We start from the raw sequence: 15920 nt of genomic DNA on the forward strand, positions 1-15920 counted from the left end.
GTGCTGTACTAATCATACAAGCTGATTGATCTATCCAAAATATGTGTTGTAAAAAGAAACACCCATGTCTCTCTCCCAATCGCCGAGACTCTGGTTTTCCCAGCTGACGACGGACACTCCATTCCCGTCCCGTCTTGAATCGAGGAACCACGTCGTATGGGGATTTCGATTCATCGGCATCAAGCGCGGAGAGCCGTCTCTAGTCCCCGAAAACCGCGAGCACCAGGACATCGAATCCCCCCTTTCCCCATGGCGACCGGTTACCAGTAATTCGCAGGCCTCAACCAGGTGCTGACGAGAACGTTGATTGGCCTAAGCCATGGAAGGAACTAACCCTGGGAGGCAAACGGTAACGGGGCAAATACGCAGGGTTGCCACCCATCGATCGATCTAGCCGTCTCCGCCCCCACCCCCAAATGCGCAGAGTTACTGGCGATGGTGTTCATGCTTCGAAACGTCCGCTAGTTTCGGGCAGAGTCTACCACCTAGCGGTTCCTACCACGCGGTGATGTCTTCCACCTCGGCCTCGCCAAAGGTGCTGCTCTTAGTCAGCTCGCCGACGGCGCTTGCGGCGGCGTCCTCGTTCCCTCCCCTGTTCATGATGTCCGGCAGGATCTCGCGCAGGAACTCCATAATGTAGTTATTGACTTGTTCGAATTGGAGGAGGAAGGCGTCGTGGCCCTCGGGGCTGTCGATCCGCTCCAGCCGCGCATTCGGGATGTGCTCGGCCAGCTCCTCCTGCTCGGCGAACGTGAAGAGCCCGTCGCTCTCGATCCCGAGCACGAGGGTCGGCTGCTCGATCAGGCGCAGGGCCTCCGCTATGGTCGGCGCACGCCCGCGGCTGATGTCGTGCGTGTCGAGCTTCCGGGTCATGGCGATGTAGCAGTTGCCGTCGAATCGCTTGACAAACTTGGCCCCCTGGTAGCGCAGGTACGACTGGGCGGAGAAATACGTGGACCCTATGGGCATCGTCTCGGTGTCCGTCGGGTTTTCCCTGCTCGGTCCGTGGAACTGGGGATCCGCCAGGGCGACGGAAGAGCCGTTGTCTAAGCCGTTTCCATGGGCGACATTACTGGCATTGCTATTGGTGCGCGATGGGGTGTTTCGCCTTGTTTTGTGCCCGTCGTTGTGGATGTGGAAGTGCGCCTCGGACGGCGTGGCAGGTGCTGGTCTCTCTCGAATGGTCTGGCGCCTTGACGGGTCGGGAATGTTCCGCCCGAAGCGAGACTCGAAAGAGTTCCGGCTGCGGTAGGTTAAGAGCGCAGACATGCGTGCGGCACCCAGGCCTGTCGTCGGCGAATCAGAGAAGGAATAATAGCCATCATCGTACTTGGGATCCGCATAGATGCTCTGCCGTTGAGCCTCGCCCCAGCTGATGCCCCATGCACTGTGTCGGCTGGAGGTGGCGATGGGTACGATGCATCGAACGTAGTCCTTGCCGAGATACCCCCATTCAAGCACGCACATGCCACCCAGTGACCCCCCAATCACAGCCGCCACCTGGCGGACCCCCAAGTCGTCGAGGAGAAGCTTTTGAAGACTGTAATACAGTCAGAGGGCTCGGTCTCTATCACACCTTTCAAGTGGCTGATAAATACTCACTTTACATCGTCTCTGATTGTAGTCAGGGGGAACTCCGGTCCATATCTCTCCTTGCTGAGATCACCGTCCTTGGCGGTAACCGGACTGGCCGTGCCGTAAGGACTGCCCAAGCAGTTCACACAGACGACGAAGAAGCGTGAAATGTCCAGTGTCCGGCCAGGACCACCGAGCAGGGGTCCCCACCAGTCACTGACGTCTGCGCTCCCGGTCAAGGCATGGCAAACTACCATAGCATTGTCTCCTTTGGGCGATAGCTTGCCCCGGACGGTGTACGCAACAGGAACATTGTAGAGCGTTACACCTGACTCAAGCGTAAAGGACGGGATGATAGCAATCTCCTGGTCAGGAATGAGAGCCGCGAATGGGTTCTCAGGTTGTTGTTGAGTTCTTTCTTGGAAGTATTCAGTCACTATTCTTCATGATTCTTGCATAATTCCCGCATAAAACTGCATTGGGAACGATGACGGGGAGATGATATACTGACCATATTTCGGCTTCTCACCGGCAGTTAGGTGGTCTGAAGTCATGGTGTACCCTTACGGTGAAGAGTGGTAAAGAGCTCGCCGGATGGAGGGCCAAACTGTGAGGTTTTTGGGTTTCTCCTGGCGTTGTTGGGCTTGAATGAGTGTCTAGCATACTAAGAAAATCCTGAAGAGGCTTCCGACTCCATCTGAGTCATCATCCGTGTTGGCCAACAAGCGATTGAAGTTTGAATTGCGCAATCGCAAAAACGAGCCGGTCGGAGGTACAAAGGTACTTGACACAAATATGGAGCCGTTTGGAGGCTAAATGGTCCGTGCTCAATCTCCGCCTCATCTTCCCACGGCTCTGGGAGGACAATGTGTCATCAATACCTCGCTTGTTGCTTCAGATCATTAGAGTTTTTAGGTACTATCTACTTTATACCCTCTGGTTCCGGTGGCATTGAGCAGCCTTGCCGCTAAGGCTGCATTGAGCGCCCAAGCACCCACTCACCTCTCAGACAATTTCAATAGGTAATCAGGGCATTTCAACGAATCCAACCTGGCAATTGACATCCGGCCACAGCTCAATTGAGCGCACAACCACGCCTACAAGATGCTCTTACGAAACGCAGCGCCTTCGAGGGCGTCTTCGAAGACATTTTCGCGGGCTGTCGTCTCCTCTACCCAGGCCCAGCAGTCCCGGACCTTCGCAACCGTCCAGGATGGCGCCCCGAAACAGCGCACCTACGGGGGGTTGAAGGACCAGGACCGCATCTTCCAGAACCTCTACGGCCGGTACCCTCCCGATCTCAAGCATGCGAAGAAGATGGGCGATTGGCACAAGACCAAGGAGATAATCCTGAAGGGCCATGACTGGATCATCAGCGAGGTCAAGGCGTCTGGGCTGCGGGGGCGAGGAGGAGCTGGATTTCCCTCGGGTCTGAAATGGGTATGGTTTGCCATTCTATACTGCTTTTTTCTTTTCTTTTCTACACGATCCGAGAAATTGTTGCTGACCGTGTCTTTCAATGGCAGTCCTTCATGAACTTCAAGGACTGGGATAAGGACAGCAAGCCACGGTACCTAGTCGTCAACGCCGACGAGGGAGAGCCAGGAACCTGCAAGGACAGGGAGATCATGCGCAAAGACCCGCACAAGCTGATCGAGGGCTGCCTCGTAGCCGGGCGTGCCATGAACGCCACGGCTGCCTACATCTACATCCGCGGCGAATTCTACCACGAGGCGGCGGTCCTGCAGAACGCCATCAACGAGGCCTACAAGGATGGCCTGATCGGCAAGAACGCGTGCGATTCAGGCTACGACTTTGACGTCTACCTCCACCGCGGCGCTGGTGCCTACGTCTGCGGCGAGGAGACGTCGCTGATCGAGTCGCTCGAGGGGAAGCCCGGCAAGCCCAGGCTCAAGCCGCCTTTCCCGGCCGCGGTGGGCCTATTCGGTTGCCCGTCGACGGTGGCTAACGTCGAGACGATAGCCGTGGCGCCTACCATCTGCCGCCGTGGTGGGAGCTGGTTCGCCGGGTTCGGTCGCGAGCGGAACCAGGGTACCAAGCTGTTCTGCATCAGCGGGCACGTCAACAACCCGTGCACCGTCGAGGAGGAGATGAGCATCTCGATGCGCGACCTTATCGAGAGGCACTGCGGTGGCGTGCGTGGTGGCTGGGACAATCTCCTGGCCGTCATCCCCGGCGGCTCGTCGACCCCCATCCTGCCCAAGCACGTGTGCGACGACCAGCTGATGGACTTTGACGGCCTCAAGGACAGCCAGTCTGGTCTCGGTACCGCCGCCGTCATCGTCATGGACAAGAGCGCCGACGTCGTCCGGGCCATCTCGCGCCTGTCCCACTTCTACCGCCACGAAAGCTGCGGGCAGTGCACGCCCTGCAGAGAGGGCAGCAAGTGGACCGAGCAGATCATGGGCCGGTTCGAGAAGGGCATGGGCCGCGAGAGGGAGATCGACATGCTCCAGGAACTGACCAAGCAGGTCGAGGGCCACACTATCTGCGGTAAGACTCCCCCGATGCGTCTCTTCATGTTCCTTTTCTCAACTTCCGCTATCTGTCTACCCTTGGGCAATCCGGTGGTGCTGACTAGGTTTGGTGTTACAGCTCTTGGAGAGGCGTTCGCCTGGCCCATCCAGGGTCTCATCCGCCACTTCCGCCCCGAATTAGAAGCACGCATGGAGAAGTTTGCAAAGGAGAACGGCGGCTCAGCATTGGCCGGTGGGTGGCGGCACGACACGCGGCAACAGGGTAAGCTGGTGTCGCCGGGGATGTAAAAGGGATGAAGCAGCCCTGGATCGCGCCGCAGCAATAACCAAGGTCAAATGAGAGGCGGGGGCAGTGGCGTCTCTCAATCCTCAGAAAATGGAAAAGAAAAAGAAACAAAAAAGAGAAGGGACTACGATCCTGTAATCTGTGCATACGTAGACTAGGCCCTGCAAGGCTGTATTGTATCTATTCTGACTGTTTGACCTTCGACGCTGACACCTACCGAGTGAATGACTGGTTAAGCGGTGGTTGATGCGATGTGGTTTAAGTTGCCGAACCAACCCCCAACCTTTCCGATTTGCACAGTGTAGAACGTAGATCGTTGATTGCACGGTTTCGATTAACGCCAAGCACATCTCAACTTCTGAGCCAGTCAAGTCGTCAACTGAAAACTTGCCCACTCAATCCCGGTTCTCTCAGCCACAGAGGGCAGGCACATGGATCAGCAGGAGGACCCTGGGCAAATGAGCAAAGAGGGTTTCGTGTTAGCGGCGTGTGACTTCTCTTTCTCATAGCTCTATAAAAGACCTCGATTTGTCGAGTTTTTCAGTTGTTTTTGGGAGGTCGAATGCAGCAGCATTATTTGAGGTGCTAGAGAGGCAAAAGAGACAATGGCTTCAGGTCTCGAACAATTCATTCGGTTTGGCACCGACGCGGGTGAGTGACGGCGAACACTTTCTCAACATACTCGGGGCCTTTTCTCCCACAGCGGGAGGCTAACCGTCCCAACAGCCGGACTCGAGCGCTTCCTCCGCCTCATCCAGGCCATCCTCCAGGTGACGCTATTCTACCGGCTTCCCTTCAACGCCCTGGTCAGCGCCATCCACCTCTGGCAGGCGCCGCAGTCCGCCGTCGCCGTCGCCGATACCGCCTTCATCGCGACGGTCCTGACCGGGCTCCGGTCGCGCGTCGCCCTGGGCCGGCGCTTCTTCCGCATGTTCCGCTTCGTCGAGTCGTTCCACGCCGCACACAGGCTGTGGGGCTCGCTCTCCCCGTCCCCCTCCTCCTCCTCCAAGGCGTCGTCATCGTCGTGGTCACCCGGCCGCGCCGAGACGTACCTGGACGTGGCCGGCCGCACCTTCAACGGCATGTACCTCCTCCTCGAGACGGCCCTGCTGCCCGATGCGCTCGGCGTCGAGGGCCTGCGGCCGTGGGGCGCGCGCGGGCCGATGCTGGCCGTCGAGGCTCAGCGCTTCTGGTTCCTGTCGCTGGCGTGCGGCGCTCTGGCGGGGGCGCTGCGGCTCCTGGAGCTGTGGGCTCTCGCGCCTGTGCCGGAGACGGGTGGTGGGTACGGCGATGGGAGCGGCGATGGGAGCGGTGGGGGTACCGGGGAGGAGGAGGAGGAGAAGGCGGTGGCGGCGGAGAAGCGGACAGAGGAGAAAGGGGTGGAGACTAGCGTGTTGCGGCAGCAACAGGCGCGAGAACGCGAGCGTCGGAACGAGCAGCGCGAGGGCCGTCGGCGAGAAACCGTGGCTCGTTCTCGGGCTCTAGTACGGCGGCTTGTGGCCGATGTATTAGACCTTGCCTTACCGGGCAGCGTGGTTGGCTATGTCAAAGTAGACGAGGGGTCTGTGGGGTTGGCGATGCTGGGCAGTACCGTTCTTACAGGTCTAGAGGTATGGGAGAGATGCGGACGCGAAGCAGATGCCATGTCAGGTTAGCTAGCTAGGTACGTAGGAAGGTAGGTAGTTTCCTTGTCACGCGCCTGAGCAAGCAAGAAGGCATAGAACCGACTGGCATAATCATTCTTGTACAGGTAGGTAAGTCAAGCACCTAACTCCTTGGCTGGTATTTGTGGTTTCGCCATGCTCTCATTCTCGAGGGCGACGCCACCTCTTTGAAGGCGTGATTATGTTGGTTTCTATACATCCGTAAGGGATGCCTTACTCGCCATCCGCTATTAAGTTGCTTGCTTGCTATCACTATATTGGGATTTTTTCACCTTGAAGTCTACCAATGCCATAAGGATAGATGGGTTATGGACATATCTCAAACAGTTCATCAGCTCAGGGCCATCACCCACCCTCAACATCTTGCATCCCAGGAGCCCGGTTCATGAATGCTAGGATCAGGTACCTCAAATTTAGGATTGGGGTTGGGTGCCACGGCCTACGCTACTTTCCATGTTAGTGAACCCCCCACCTGGGCCATTATCCCTGCAGGGCGGTGAGGACCGGAGAAAGAAAAAAAAAGTGCAAGGGCAAGTCGGGTCGACACCTAACCTCTCGCCGTGAAAAATTAGAAGTCGCTGCCTTCTGAAGTACTTTCTACTCCCTCTCTCCTCTGAGGCGTATAAACTCTGCGTTGGTCGCTGCTAATGTCCGCGCTTCCTTCTTGGCTCTTCAACAACAATTTCTCTTCTGCGTGCGAAACGAATATCGAGCCATCTTCGGCGATAAACACTCCAACAATGGCCAAATCCAAGAAGAGCGCAGCCCAGGGCTCGGAGAAGGGGTCCAAGAAAGTATCCTGGGCTTCCAACTCTACCATCTCTGGTGCTGGGACCCCTCCCGGCCAGTTGATGGATCTCGTGGAGAACTTCCTCTTTGAGAACGATTTTTCCGGCGCCCACCGCGAGTTCACGAAGCAACGGGCTGAGAAGGGATGGCATAAGTCGAAGGCTCGGAGTGGGAAGGGCGACGGTGACAAGCACCCTTCCCTGGTGTCTGTCTTCCAGACCTGGGAGACATCGATGAACAATGGCGGAGGCCCTACCGCGGCTCTCAAGGTGGAGAAGGTCACGAAGGTCAGCAGTAGTGAGAGTGACGATGAGAGCTCTAGCAGTAGCAGCAGTGGCTCTAGTTCTTCCGACAGCGACAGCGACAGCGAAAACGATGGTGATGTCGACATGAAAGATGTGGCGCCCGAGGACGAATCTTCAAGCTCCGAATCCAGCAGCAGTAGCGAGAGCTCCAGTGAGAGTGAGGCAGAGACCAAGAAGACTAAGAAGACCTCGGCGGTCAAGGCCAAACCCAACCCACTGAAGCGAAAGGCCAAGTCCGATACCGAATCATCTTCTGAATCTGAATCCCAGTCGGACTCTTCTGATTCGGACTCTGATTCGAGTTCGGATGATGAAAAGCCTCAAACCAAGAAGCAGAAAGTCGCCGAAGTGTCTCCCGACTCGGACTCGAGCTCCGACTCTAGCTCAGAATCGGAATCCTCTTCGGAGTCTTCAGACTCGGATTCGGATTCGGACTCGGACTCTGAGGTTGAGGAGGCCGCCAAGGTTCCCCTACCAGACGATAGCTCTTCAGATTCCTCAAGTGACGACAGCGATTCTGAGTCTGACAGCAAAGCCAAACCGTCGATTATCAAGGCAGAGTCTCCAGACCATAATGGGTCTGACACGTCTGTGACGGTTGGGAAGACCTCCCCCGAGATCTTCCCTGTTTCCGAGTTCGCCCCTCTGCCCCCGGAACCCAAGTTGAACAACCGCGGCAAGGGCTTGAACCAGAAGAGACAGATCAACGAACCCTTCTCCCGCATCTCCAAGGACATCCAGGTCGACCCTCGATTTTCATCGAACGCCTTCCGAGGGCACGACTGGGGCCAGAAAGCCCACGAAGATTTGATTGTGACGAGGGGCAAGGGATTTACCAAGGAGAAGAACAAGAAGAAGAAGGGCAGTTACCGAGGAGGCCGCATTGATACCGACGCCAGGGGCGGTATCAAATTTGACTAGATGGGTAGACGTGCGCTATAGAACGGACGGTGTAGATATACCATTGTGTTTCCCTTGGGCGATGGATTTCTTTTCAAGCCTTCCATGCTTTGCTATGCTGAGGATTATTCTAGAGATGACGGGAGTATGCGATCGAGCCGGGAGCTTGGCGCTCATTGATGGCGCGACGCGCTTATGTCTTCTTGATTCAGTTTAGAGATAACATGGTTCTTTGCCTCCTGTCAATAGGGGTATCAACTTCTTGCAGTCGGTCGTCTTGTGTGCTAGTATAGCAGACATGTAAAGCCCCGTCGCTTAGAACCGTGAGGGAGGATGAGAACGCAGTTACCGAAAACATAGTTGGTTGTCCCCCGTCCTGCAGCCAGTGAATATCGGCGGCCTCCAGGTGCTTTCGACCAACGCCAACTGCTCCCTTACGGGCTCAATCACCTTCGGGGCAATCGTATTGACCCCGTTCGGCTTCGTAAGTTCCGTGTAGTCGTCGGGCGAATACCCTGCCACCCGGGGCTGTACGTCTTGGGGATCGTGCCTCAAGTACGTGGACCAAATCACTAACAAGGACGAACACACCACATCGACGGTGCATTCCGTGAAAACCATCCACGCTCGAATTCAAGCCCCATTCGTGTCAGCAGGAGTAACCATTGCGCCGAAGCTTGGTAATATATTCGGCCTAACGAACCCTTCAGGAGTGTGCCAACTGAGGCGCAATATATTGGGGGCCAAACCCAGTAATGGGGAGACAGTATGGGAAGGTTTGGCCATAGCCACGCCACGCCGTTTTGTATTCTCGTTTGCGGGCAGCCCAGGAGAGTACCCTTCCAACCGGGCGGGCAACCACCCGTTCAAAGAGGCCAACTCTGAATGTCGATATTTCCGCAGGCTTGCCTCGTGGAAGGTGCCTACACTTACCCCGTAGGTTGTATTAACTTGTTAAGGGCAGAATCTGGGACTACTGGACGAAACCGTCAACTTGCATGGATTGACAAAGAGGAGAAAACAGAAAACGTTGTATGCTGCTTAGGTTTCAAAGAAAAGCGAGCGGCGTCCACACCTACCTATCCGTAACTAGATATTGATTCAAAGAGCAGCTGTTGTTGATGACCTAGGTATCATTCCTACATTCCAATCTGTACCGTTGTGTGCAGCCTCGCGGAACACCCTGGTGTCAACCTCGAGCGATGCCTGAAGCTAACGGCCAATCACAGCGCGGGCGGGCCTCAGCCACTTTCTCGAAGGATTACCTACTATTACTCCCACTTACAGTACATGCGCATTTTCGCCAAAGTGCTACTCAGGATCACAACCGCTCCTTCCCAAGCCCATGAATGAGCTAAATTACCGTTTTCGCACGCCTCACCCCCACCTAGGTGGGTATTGCTTCGCGAAGAAGGCAGAGCTTGCAGATAAACCCATGCGCAGGCTCAGGCCGTCCCTTGTCGCATTTAAAACCCCCTCAACACCACCCCTGCCCTTGGCGCGTAGGAGTCGCTCATTCACTCATCCGCCATAAAGGCGACGGCATCCTTGCCTCCTTAGCCGGTTGACTCCCCGCCACGTATTCACGTGTTCCTGCCTGGATGTGAACCGCCAGGCTTGCTCCATGGGGGGAAATTGCAGCTCCGAAACCGACGACACCAGTCTTCAGGGTGAACAGGATGCCCCGGACCTCGCGCACAATACGACCAAGCTGAATCAGGATCCTTCCAACCCTCCCCGGCTCCACCCGCCAATGGCTGACGGCCGCGACAACAGCCGCAGTATGGGTGGTGGCCAGTATAACCTTGTCTCTGCTCTTGACGATGCTGTCGAAGCCCGCTCACAGAAGAGGGAGCAACGGTGCGACATTGTCCTAGACAACCTGAACTCCCGCATATTTCAGGATGCAAGTGACTATGGTCGGGAACGGGAAGAGGTTGTTACTCGCGAGAGGGTGTTGGCATTCGACTACCTTTGCCAGGTCAAGGCATCGCAACTTGAAATCCAGGCAAACCAAGTACTCCAAGCAGTGAGGAAACACGACCAGGCAAATGTCTACGAGAATGCCCCGACACGGAGGGGTTACGGAGGACAGGAGCATCCACGCTTCATGGGCGACCATTTCCTCTCTAATGTCGACTTGATCGAGCAGACAAAGCTATACCGAGTTGCCCAAGAGATGCCCAAAGGTGCTCATCTGCACATCCACTTTAACGCAAACCTTCTCCCGGAGGTCTTGATCAACATTGCCAAGGAGATGGATCGCATGTTCATCACAAGCGATATGCCGCTAGTCCCCGTTGGCGATGATGGAAACTCCCCTGGTTACTACGGCAGATTTGACCAGTGCAGGATCCAGTTTTCGATTTTGTCTCCAGAAAGGGAGAAGCCAGGCAATCTCTTCGACCCCAACTACACAGAAAGGGGAACAATGAGATTCCAAGATTTTTTAAGGGAGTTCGACGCCCACTACAACCAAAAGTCCACCAAATGTTCGGTGGACGAGTGGCTTCGAAACAAGTTGGTCTTCCACGAGGAAGAAGCCCACAACTTGCTCCAAACGCCGGAAGGGTAAGTCAGCCTATGGATCAGAAGACGATCTGCAATGCTGACACCGCAGGCAGTGCTTGGGAGAAGTTCAATGGGCGTACTCAGATGATGAAAGGTCTATTCAATTATGAGAGGGCGTACCGACAGTACATGCGCCTATGTCTGCAAGAGTTCGTGGACGATAATATTCAGTACGCTGAGATCCGGCCCAACTTCATGGAAACGAATCAGCTCTGGACAGACGATGGAGAGAGAAAAACCAGTAATAGTGGCATCATGGAACTTATCATTGAGGAGTACACGGGGTTTCAAACCGACCACCCTGGTGTTTTCGGTGGCCTCAAGGTCATCTATTGTACCCCTCGCTCCTCCTCAAAAGAGGCCGTTCGGTACTCCCTCAACGAATGTTTGGCCTTCAAGAAGCGGTGGCCCGAATGGATTGCCGGTAAGCTTAATTCCAGTACTATTTCTGTGGGTATATGCTTACTTTTTGGGTGTATTGCAGGGTACGACGTAATAGGCGAAGAGAATAAAGGCCACCCCCTGAAAACCTTCGTTCCGGAGTTCCTAGAGTTCAAGAAGAAGTGCGCGGATGAAAATGTCGACATCCCCTTCCTCTTCCACTGCGGAGAGACACTGGATATTGGCTGCGACACCGACGGCAATCTGGTAGACGCCGTGCTTCTGGGCGCAAAGCGCATCGCGCACGGCTTTGCACTACCAAGACATCCATACATCCTGGAGCAGATGAAGAAGCGCAACATGTGCGTCGAGCTCTGCCCAATCTCTAACGAGATCCTCGGCCTTACCCCGAGGGTGGGTGGCCATGCCATGTACAGCATGCTTGCCAACAACCTCCCCTGCACTCTTAGCACGGATAATGGCACGCTTTTCAGGTTCGTCGCGAGAAACCGAAAACAAATCCTTCCCTTCTTACGGTTATCCCTTTCGAGACTAACACCTGCGTTTAGATCCCGCCTCTCGCATGATTTCTATCAGACTTTTGTGGGAAAGGCAGACATGACTCTCCACGGCTGGCGACAGCTTATCGAGTGGAGTATCGAGCATTCTTGCATGGAGGACCAACTACGGAAGGACATCTACGCCGATTGGGAGCGGCGTTGGAATGAGTTCTGCAGATGGGTCGTCAATGAATACGGCCATCTCGTCGTGGAAGGCATGCCGCCGAAACCCTTGGATTGATGGACGCTCGCCATCATCCTGGTTTTGCCTTGCCTTTTTTCTCTTTTCTTTCCCTTTGATACCAAATGTTCACAATTTTGGAAATTCGCTGGGATTCATGTTATGCTAGAACCATTTTTTATGATACCTCTAATTATTTTCTACCAACAACTGAGAACCTACCTACCTAACCTATCTAACGGGTAGGTTTGTTCAGTGTCGATTCAGGGGGTTCTTGGGACCTCGCCTGTGCCAGTTGTAAGGTGGCGCATAAGCCAACTTGACAACTGGCAGGTATGTACATATAAGCCCCACCAAAATGTACTCCTGGAAAGCTAAGACAAACACACTTGAAATGCAAGAAGATTTGAGGGACTAATAAGAGGATATCACAGGCTGTGAGCTGACGTTTCATTTACAATAAATCGGCACTTCAATTGGGTATTGTTTGAACAGTAGACATGAGGGAGGGAGGCAGCCATGCAGCGCCAGCCGCAGCTGAGGCAACACAAGGCTTCAGCCACTTCCCCATCGTAATCTCCCCTCATCCGAGCCTTGCAGCTCCGAAATCCAGCCTTCAGATCTCCGATCTCAGACTGTCAAGACTGGTAGAACAAGCTATAACATGGATTCCGTTTAACTACAACGTAGCTCGTTCGGCCAAGCAGTCGCGTTCGTCCGATTTCCCGGGCCTAACCAACCTAGTTAAACACGTGCAACCCGCCGGAATCCTTTTGGCACTGCCACGGGTTCCCCCCGGCTGCCCATCCCCAGCGGAACCGCGACTTTTGGCCGCGCCATGGCTGGCAACAGCACCGACTCCGGGTCGGAGCCGGGACCGACGGGCATAGCATCATGGTTCCCGCATGGCAAGGGCGGCTGGCAATTCGACGTGGTCACGCTGCTCGCGGTCATCGGCGAGAGCAGCGTGGCCGAGCACTCGCAGGCCATCACGGCGTCCTTCCTCTGCCTCCTGCCGCGCATCATCCCCGCGCCGCAGGCCATGCTGAAGCCGTCGCGGCCGGGCCGCATGCCCGACGTGACGGCTAAGCTGGCCGGCGTCTACAGCGGCGTCGTGCTCGACACGGTCGGCTTCTTCGCAAACATCATCCAGCCCATCGACCAGCTGCCGCCGTACAGCTTCAGGATGCTGGAGATCAGGCACAAGGACCCCAACGAGGCCGCCGGAATCCTCGCGGACCCGACCCCGGCGTCCGCGAGGGGCCCCGTGTCGTCGTTCCGGAACCTGTTTCGCCGGACGGCCAACGAGATCCACCACAGCCCTGCCCAGCGGCACGGCGGCGGCCGGATACCCGGGCCGCCGCCCCTGATGGGCCAGGAGAGCACGGCGATGAACGAGAAGGGGGCGTTGCGGTCAGGCACGCTCGCGACGGGGGCGAGCGTGGGGATCCAGCTGGACCCGGAGCGCGGGGGCGAGCCGGCACCGCCGCAGCCGGGAATCGTCCGGCGCAGGACGGTGCACGAGAAGATGACCGACTACCTGGCGAACCCGACGCTGGCCAACAACGCGGCGCGGCCGGCGGTGCCGGCGACGCTGTACTCGCCGGTGCACGTACTGTCGCTGCTGTCGTTCCTGCTGACGGTCGGGCTCATCGTGTGCGCGGCGGTCGTGCACGACGGGACGGCCATCGTGGCCATCGCGCTCGTCAGCCTGGCGGGGTCGGTGGTCGGCTACGCCAGCTGGTGGAGGCCGATCCTGATGAGGCGGTCGCACACCAACAAAGTGCCCAAGGGCGACGTGGTCATCCGCACGCGGGAGGGCGCCTTCGTGCTGGTGCGCTGCACCGAGGAGGTCGCGAGGGAGCTCTACCTGGGCACCGAGGAGTGCGAGTACTACGTCAAGGAGCCGCGCTACAAGGCGCTGATGGGCCTGGGCACGGTGCTCCTGATGGTGGCGGTCGTGCTGCTGGGCAACTGCGACTTCTTCATGCAAGTCGCCGTCAGCGCCAGCTACGTCGCCCTCAACGGCTTCTACTGGGCCATGGGCCTGCTGCCCAAGGAGTACTTCTGGGACCTCAGCCGCTACTGCTGGCAGGACACGACGCCCGACGACGCGAGCAACGCCCACGGAACCACCGACGAGGACGACCCGCGCGAGGGTGCAAAGAGCTTCACCCGCACGCTGTGGTACGTCATTCGCGAGACCAAGCGGACCGGCTGGGTCGAGCGCAGCGGCGCCGCCCCCGGGACCCCGCAGTGGAGGGAGTGGCTGCGCGAGGCCGAGGCCGCCGCCCGACGCGGGGACCGCCGCTGGGCCGCCGTCGCGCAGAAAGACGAGATCATGAAGGCCGACGAGCCCCCCGACACGTCCGACGAGTTGCAGGGTAGCAGTCGCGGCCGGCGGCGGGGCGACGATCGGGACTCGGACGGGGGGGGGCCTGCGACGGACGAGGCGGCACAGCATGCCCCCGTACAGGAGGTGCAGGGTAAGGCCGGTCGGGCCAACCAGGGGAGCTTTTGAGGGCATGCTTGCTGCCTTTGATTTAATACGATACCCAGGTCCTCACATCACATTTGGAGAATCGGCTCTAGAGGGTGTATATATACTTGTGTATATGCTGGTAATTTGAAGCGTACATGTTTAGCATACTTGGATCACTCATTTTCTTTACTATGTCAAGGGGTCGTTACAACAACAAGACTTCAGCTATAGGATACATCAGGCGTTTTCAAGTTGGGTCACGATCACATCTCGGGAAGGGAAGGCGTTTAGAAAAGGCCGAGGGAATGGGATATACAGGCCATGTGTTAGTGCTCGTTTCAGTCACCTTCCACGGTGAATTCTTCCTCTTTCCAGGCATGTGCATATATGTTCGCAGCTTCGGTGAATACCATCAGACGAATTCAAAGAGGGTTTCGGATACCCTCCCGACTGTAAAACTATGGCAACGAGACAAAAAAGTCGTCTGGTCCCGCCTGTCCCTGGCCTGGCTCCCAAGGCGAGAGCCAACATGGCATTTACTTCCCCCTGGGAGAATCAACACAGACAAAGAACATCACCCCCAGGGCTTGGCCGTCTTAACGTCAGCACCACTCTCCAGGTGAAGAAGGTCGTCGTCTGGTTTCACAAGCACTACAATTCGACCAAGCCGTTATCCTCGGCATCGGAGCATGTCGGCCAGCTTGGCCCTCGGCCGGAACAAGCTTTGCTGATCCTGGGTGACGATCCCGGTTGGCCCCCCTCTTAGTGCGGCCAAGTCTGATCTCCGCTTGATAATTACATCTCGAGTGGGGCTTCGCCGCATCTCAAGAGGACATGGCGTCTGGTGATGAAACATGTCAACGAGACATTGCTTGGAGGGATCAAGGTAACAAGGGCCTGATACTATCCTCGAATTCTGGGCTCGAGCCAGTCCTCAGTAAGCGGTTCTCTTATTCCTGAGATGATACTTAAGTCGGGACCAGACACATCAAATATGCCTAGCTCTATCCATCTTTGGTCATGACTGTGTCATGGCCAGCTTGTATCAGTGTGTTGTGCGTGCTGTCAAGATTGAAGTCCTACTAGCCCACTATTGGCGTAGGACGTGAACACGATTCTCTTGCCAATATTCCTTGTTGAACAGCAATCTTGCGTTCTGATGAGGACAAACTGTTCCCTCGCTCCTTCTTCGTAATGCCACTTGGCCTTACCTAACGGTCAGGGAGCTGGTCGTCCAAGTGCTTCTTTCCTCGAGATCGGCTGAATGCTCGCCCGTATTTCACTCGTATTACGGACAGGGTCTAATATGTCGCTCGCATCGATTGGCTACACTACAGGCGGCGGGCGGTCCGGGGGGCTAGGTATTGAATGGTACCGCGTCCCTCGCTCCCGGTTATTGAGAGGTATGTACCTCCGTAGAACGTGGGGAAATATCCATCTGTACCTTGGATGACTCACATTTCGTTGAACCGAAATCAATTGAGTCCTTTGATTCGACGGATCCTGCTGAGCTCTTGTGTATCAATTCCAATCCCGTTGATGATGGTAGCAACGTTGGAGCAGTTCAGTGGTTCTTGCCTACGAATTCGAGATGCTTAAACAGGAAGAGGGTCAGGCGCTGTCCGCATTGCCTTATGAGTCGCCTCGGTTCTTCCAACATACATAGGTACTTTACCATATAGTAAAAGAAGTGAAGGTGCCTGAATGTGTGGACGGGGATTCAGAATA

General features: G+C 56.2%; 7 protein-coding genes across 7 annotated transcripts; 6 read left to right on the top strand and 1 right to left on the bottom strand.

Moving 5' to 3' along the window:
- Nucleotides 1-495: 495 nt before the first annotated feature.
- On the bottom strand, nt 496-2129 carry QBC33DRAFT_578347 (homoserine O-acetyltransferase; the record flags this gene model as incomplete). The annotated part of the gene is made up of 3 exons (XM_060431056.1): nt 496-1540; nt 1603-1993; nt 2087-2129. The coding sequence occupies 3 exons, from the start codon at nt 2127-2129 to the stop codon at nt 496-498; spliced, it is 1479 nt and encodes a 492-aa protein (XP_060283191.1).
- A 404-nt stretch (nt 2130-2533) lies between these two features.
- Nucleotides 2534-4661, top strand: QBC33DRAFT_538783 (uncharacterized protein). The gene is made up of 3 exons (XM_060427930.1): nt 2534-3015; nt 3102-4089; nt 4192-4661. Exons 1-3 carry the CDS (start codon nt 2680-2682, stop codon nt 4359-4361), a joined length of 1494 nt encoding a protein of 497 aa, XP_060283192.1. The 5' UTR covers nt 2534-2679; the 3' UTR covers nt 4362-4661.
- A 30-nt stretch (nt 4662-4691) lies between these two features.
- QBC33DRAFT_538784 (putative ex11b-like protein) lies at nt 4692-6110 on the top strand. Its single transcript, XM_060427931.1, has 2 exons — nt 4692-5010; nt 5086-6110. Exons 1-2 carry the CDS (start codon nt 4965-4967, stop codon nt 6012-6014), a joined length of 975 nt encoding a protein of 324 aa, XP_060283193.1. The 5' UTR covers nt 4692-4964; the 3' UTR covers nt 6015-6110.
- A 432-nt stretch (nt 6111-6542) lies between these two features.
- QBC33DRAFT_538787 (SRP40, C-terminal domain-containing protein) lies at nt 6543-8384 on the top strand. Its single transcript, XM_060427932.1, has one exon. The coding sequence runs from the start codon at nt 6671-6673 to the stop codon at nt 8036-8038; it is 1368 nt and encodes a 455-aa protein (XP_060283194.1). The 5' UTR covers nt 6543-6670; the 3' UTR covers nt 8039-8384.
- A 910-nt stretch (nt 8385-9294) lies between these two features.
- QBC33DRAFT_492081 (adenosine amp deaminase) lies at nt 9295-11770 on the top strand (the record flags this gene model as incomplete). Its single annotated transcript, XM_060425489.1, has 4 exons — nt 9295-10588; nt 10642-11012; nt 11073-11463; nt 11521-11770. The coding sequence occupies exons 1-4, from the start codon at nt 9642-9644 to the stop codon at nt 11768-11770; spliced, it is 1959 nt and encodes a 652-aa protein (XP_060283195.1). The 5' UTR covers nt 9295-9641.
- A 586-nt stretch (nt 11771-12356) lies between these two features.
- Nucleotides 12357-14442, top strand: QBC33DRAFT_72511 (uncharacterized protein). Its single transcript, XM_060433015.1, has one exon. It carries the CDS (start codon nt 12549-12551, stop codon nt 14229-14231), a length of 1683 nt encoding a protein of 560 aa, XP_060283196.1. The 5' UTR covers nt 12357-12548; the 3' UTR covers nt 14232-14442.
- On the top strand, nt 14002-14860 carry QBC33DRAFT_538795 (uncharacterized protein). Its single transcript, XM_060427933.1, has one exon. It carries the CDS (start codon nt 14348-14350, stop codon nt 14813-14815), a length of 468 nt encoding a protein of 155 aa, XP_060283197.1. The 5' UTR covers nt 14002-14347; the 3' UTR covers nt 14816-14860.
- Nucleotides 14861-15920: the final 1060 nt, after the last annotated feature.

Source organism: Phialemonium atrogriseum (genome assembly GCF_030411735.1).
Source record: "Phialemonium atrogriseum strain 8032-3 unplaced genomic scaffold QBC33scaffold_13, whole genome shotgun sequence".
Lineage (NCBI taxonomy): Eukaryota > Fungi > Ascomycota > Sordariomycetes > Cephalothecales > Cephalothecaceae > Phialemonium > Phialemonium atrogriseum.

Bases quoted from the DNA above. Each gene is read 5' to 3' on its own strand.
- QBC33DRAFT_538783 (XM_060427930.1), top strand. From the start codon at position 2,680: ATGCTCTTACGAAACGCAGCGCCTTCGAGGGCGTCTTCGAAGACATTT. The intron at 3,016-3,101 runs GTATGGTTTGCC...TTTCAATGGCAG, and splicing joins TTCCCTCGGGTCTGAAATGG to TCCTTCATGAACTTCAAGGA. The intron at 4,090-4,191 runs GTAAGACTCCCC...TTGGTGTTACAG, and splicing joins CGAGGGCCACACTATCTGCG to CTCTTGGAGAGGCGTTCGCC.
- QBC33DRAFT_538784 (XM_060427931.1), top strand. From the start codon at position 4,965: ATGGCTTCAGGTCTCGAACAATTCATTCGGTTTGGCACCGACGCGG. The intron at 5,011-5,085 runs GTGAGTGACGGC...CCGTCCCAACAG, and splicing joins TCGGTTTGGCACCGACGCGG to CCGGACTCGAGCGCTTCCTC.
- QBC33DRAFT_538787 (XM_060427932.1), top strand. From the start codon at position 6,671: ATGTCCGCGCTTCCTTCTTGGCTCTTCAACAACAATTTCTCTTCTGCG.
- QBC33DRAFT_72511 (XM_060433015.1), top strand. From the start codon at position 12,549: ATGGCTGGCAACAGCACCGACTCCGGGTCGGAGCCGGGACCGACGGGC.
- QBC33DRAFT_538795 (XM_060427933.1), top strand. From the start codon at position 14,348: ATGTTTAGCATACTTGGATCACTCATTTTCTTTACTATGTCAAGGGGT.